The sequence below is a fragment of the Sprattus sprattus genome, assembly GCF_963457725.1.
Source record: "Sprattus sprattus genome assembly, chromosome: 11".
NCBI lineage: Eukaryota > Metazoa > Chordata > Actinopteri > Clupeiformes > Clupeidae > Sprattus > Sprattus sprattus.
Window position 1 is genome coordinate 24,332,915 of NC_137909.1, and position 2,500 is coordinate 24,335,414.

At 47.2% G+C, this 2,500-nt stretch overlaps 1 protein-coding gene across 1 annotated transcript in view; it reads right to left on the reverse strand.

Annotated features, from left to right (window-relative positions):
- The window catches only part of LOC308372381 (serine protease FAM111A-like), a gene marked incomplete at both ends in the record, with an annotated part of 31,501 nt that extends 29,752 nt beyond the window's left edge, over positions 1 to 1,749 (reverse strand). The window contains one exon of the mRNA XM_080847535.1: positions 1,678 to 1,749. Within this exon, the coding sequence (XP_080703661.1) occupies positions 1,678 to 1,749 (72 nt within the window). The remainder of the gene's footprint in view (positions 1 to 1,677) is intronic.
- Positions 1,750 to 2,500: the final 751 nt, after the last annotated feature.

Below are 2,500 nucleotides of genomic sequence, written 5' to 3' on the forward strand. Positions count from 1 at the left end.
TTCTGTCTCTTTTTTTTTTTCTCTCTCTCTCCCCCCTCTCTTTCTCTCTCTCTCTCCCCCCTCTCTTTCTCTCTCTCTTTCAGTCAGTGAGCACCTGAAATGAGTCTTGCTTGAGAGAGAACTTCTGGAAAGTTTGATTCAACTCTGACAAGGTGCTGACCACCTCCCCCGTCGGTTCAACTCGTTCAAAGACACGCAGACACACACATACACTCATACAGCGAGATAGAGAGAGGTAGGGAGGTAGAGAGGGAGAGGGAGAGAGAGAATGTCAGCTCATTCTGTAAGAGAGATGAATCAGTTGTGCTTGACCAGTGAGACAGAGGTGGAAAGAATGTGTCCAGCCGGCAAACACGTTAACATGAGGAGAGAGGGAGAGGGGGAGAGGGAGAGAGGGAGAGGGGGATGCAGGGGAGCAAAAAGGAAAGAGTAGAAATGGAGAGAATCACCCAAGAGATAAAGATTTTGGAGGTTCTGTAAACATATAGGCACATTAAAGAATCTGCATAGAATAAAAAAAATAGAGAGGGGTTGTGTGTGTGTGTGCGTGTGCGTGTGCGTGTGCGTGTGCGTGTGCGTGTGCGTGTGCGTGTGTGTGTGTGTGAGTGTGTGTGTGTGTGTGTGTGTGAGAGAGAGAGAGTGTGTATGTGTATGAGTGTGTGTGTATCTATGTGTGTATATGTGTATGAGAGAGAGCAACTGGTTTCTGTCAATTTTTCCACATTCTTGCACTGTGACCAAAGCTTCACAGACTCCACACTAGGAGGGGGGAGAGTGAAAGCCACGTGCCCAGCCAAGAGCCTCCTCTCTGGGTGTAACTGCACAGTGCTTCCTGTCACCTGGATGCTCCATCTTTTACTGGGAAGCAGTGACTGGTTTTAGCACACGGACACACAGATAAATCCCAGTTCCACACTTCCTTGATGAATCCCAGTTCCACACTTCCTCAGCAGACCAGCTGATAAATCAATGTTAGAATTGTATTCCCGCTAAATGAAGTTCGAAGGGAGTGGAAAGCCTGATTTGCTGTGGCATTCGTTAGCATGAAATTCGCTTATCCAACAGAACGGTCTTGGGAGTGAGACTTACCTGAACAGTGACATACAGTGCCAGACCACACACAGAAGCTCATAATTCACTGAGATGTTCTAACGGACCCATTAACCAGTGTGCTTATAGAGTTGATTATGGATGATTTATCAGAGACGGGGAAGAGTTTATAGGGAGTGAAAATGTTCTTCTTATTTTGCATCAACCTGCCCGAGAATGGTGTGTGAGTGTGTGTATTGGCAGCCTGTCTTTCTCTTTAAGTCTCGGTGTGTCTGCCAACATCATCAGCCCTGCAGCTACAGTTAGTGTGTGTGTGTGTGTGTGTGTGTGTGTGTCCTTGTGTGTGTGTGTGTGTGTGTGTGTGTGTGTGTGTCTGTGCAACTGCAAATGAGTCTATATGGATCCAAAGGGACTCAGGGTAGCACACTGGACTGATCAGTATGATTCACTGCATGGAGCAAACAGCACAGAAAAACATGGCTACACTGTGGGGCCATTGGCCCCTGCTGTTTGAGTAAACACCAGTGATTATATATGTGTGTGTGTGTTGTTTGGGTAAACCAGGCCACACACAAAGGGTCACCAGAATGGGCTCTGCCTCGCTGTGTGTGTGTTCAGGGTTGTTACCGTAGCAGCGACCCACACCTGTCTTGGGGGGGTGGGGTTGGGGGGAGGGCAGGTAACACATGGAGGTAACATCCTGACCCGTCTTTTCTCCCTTCTTCTTTTCTCCCTTCTTTTTTTTGCGTTTCTGTGTGTCTTTCCTTCTTTTTGTTTACCATCAAAAGAGAAAGGGCTTACTGTTGCAAGATAGGAAGACAGACAGAATCCAGGAGAGAAAGTTTGAGAAAGTGAAGGACAGATGGAGAGAGATGGAGAGAGAGAGAAAAGTGATAGAAAGTTGTAGGGGCACATGAGAGAAGGGGAGGGGGGGGGGGGGGGGTCAGGGTCTCCGTGCAACCCAGGAAAGACTTGCTCAGGCTGGGATGAGTCAGAAGGAAAAAATCCCTGTCTGGAGAGAAGTTCCACGTCACCACATCTATCCCTGTGACCCACCAATATACACACACACACACACACACACACACACACACACACACACACACACAACAACACACACAAGACACCCAAACACTATCTTCACAAAAAAATGACACACAAAAGCATGCATCTACATATTTTGCACGCATTTCTTGAATAAAAAAGACATATGTGTTCGTACATCTGTCTGTGTGTATGCATATGTGTGTGTGTGTTTAGTTTAAGTCGTGATTGATGAGGGTAGAGGTCCTCTAATGTCTTCAGCAGACCTCTCTTGTAAACACACACATCACTCACACACACATGCATAACCTTTTCAGCCTGGGGGTACCCTTCTCTCTCGCTCTGACGTTCTCTCTATGTCTCTCTCTCTCTCACACTCTCTCTTTCGCTCTCTCCCTCTCTCAGA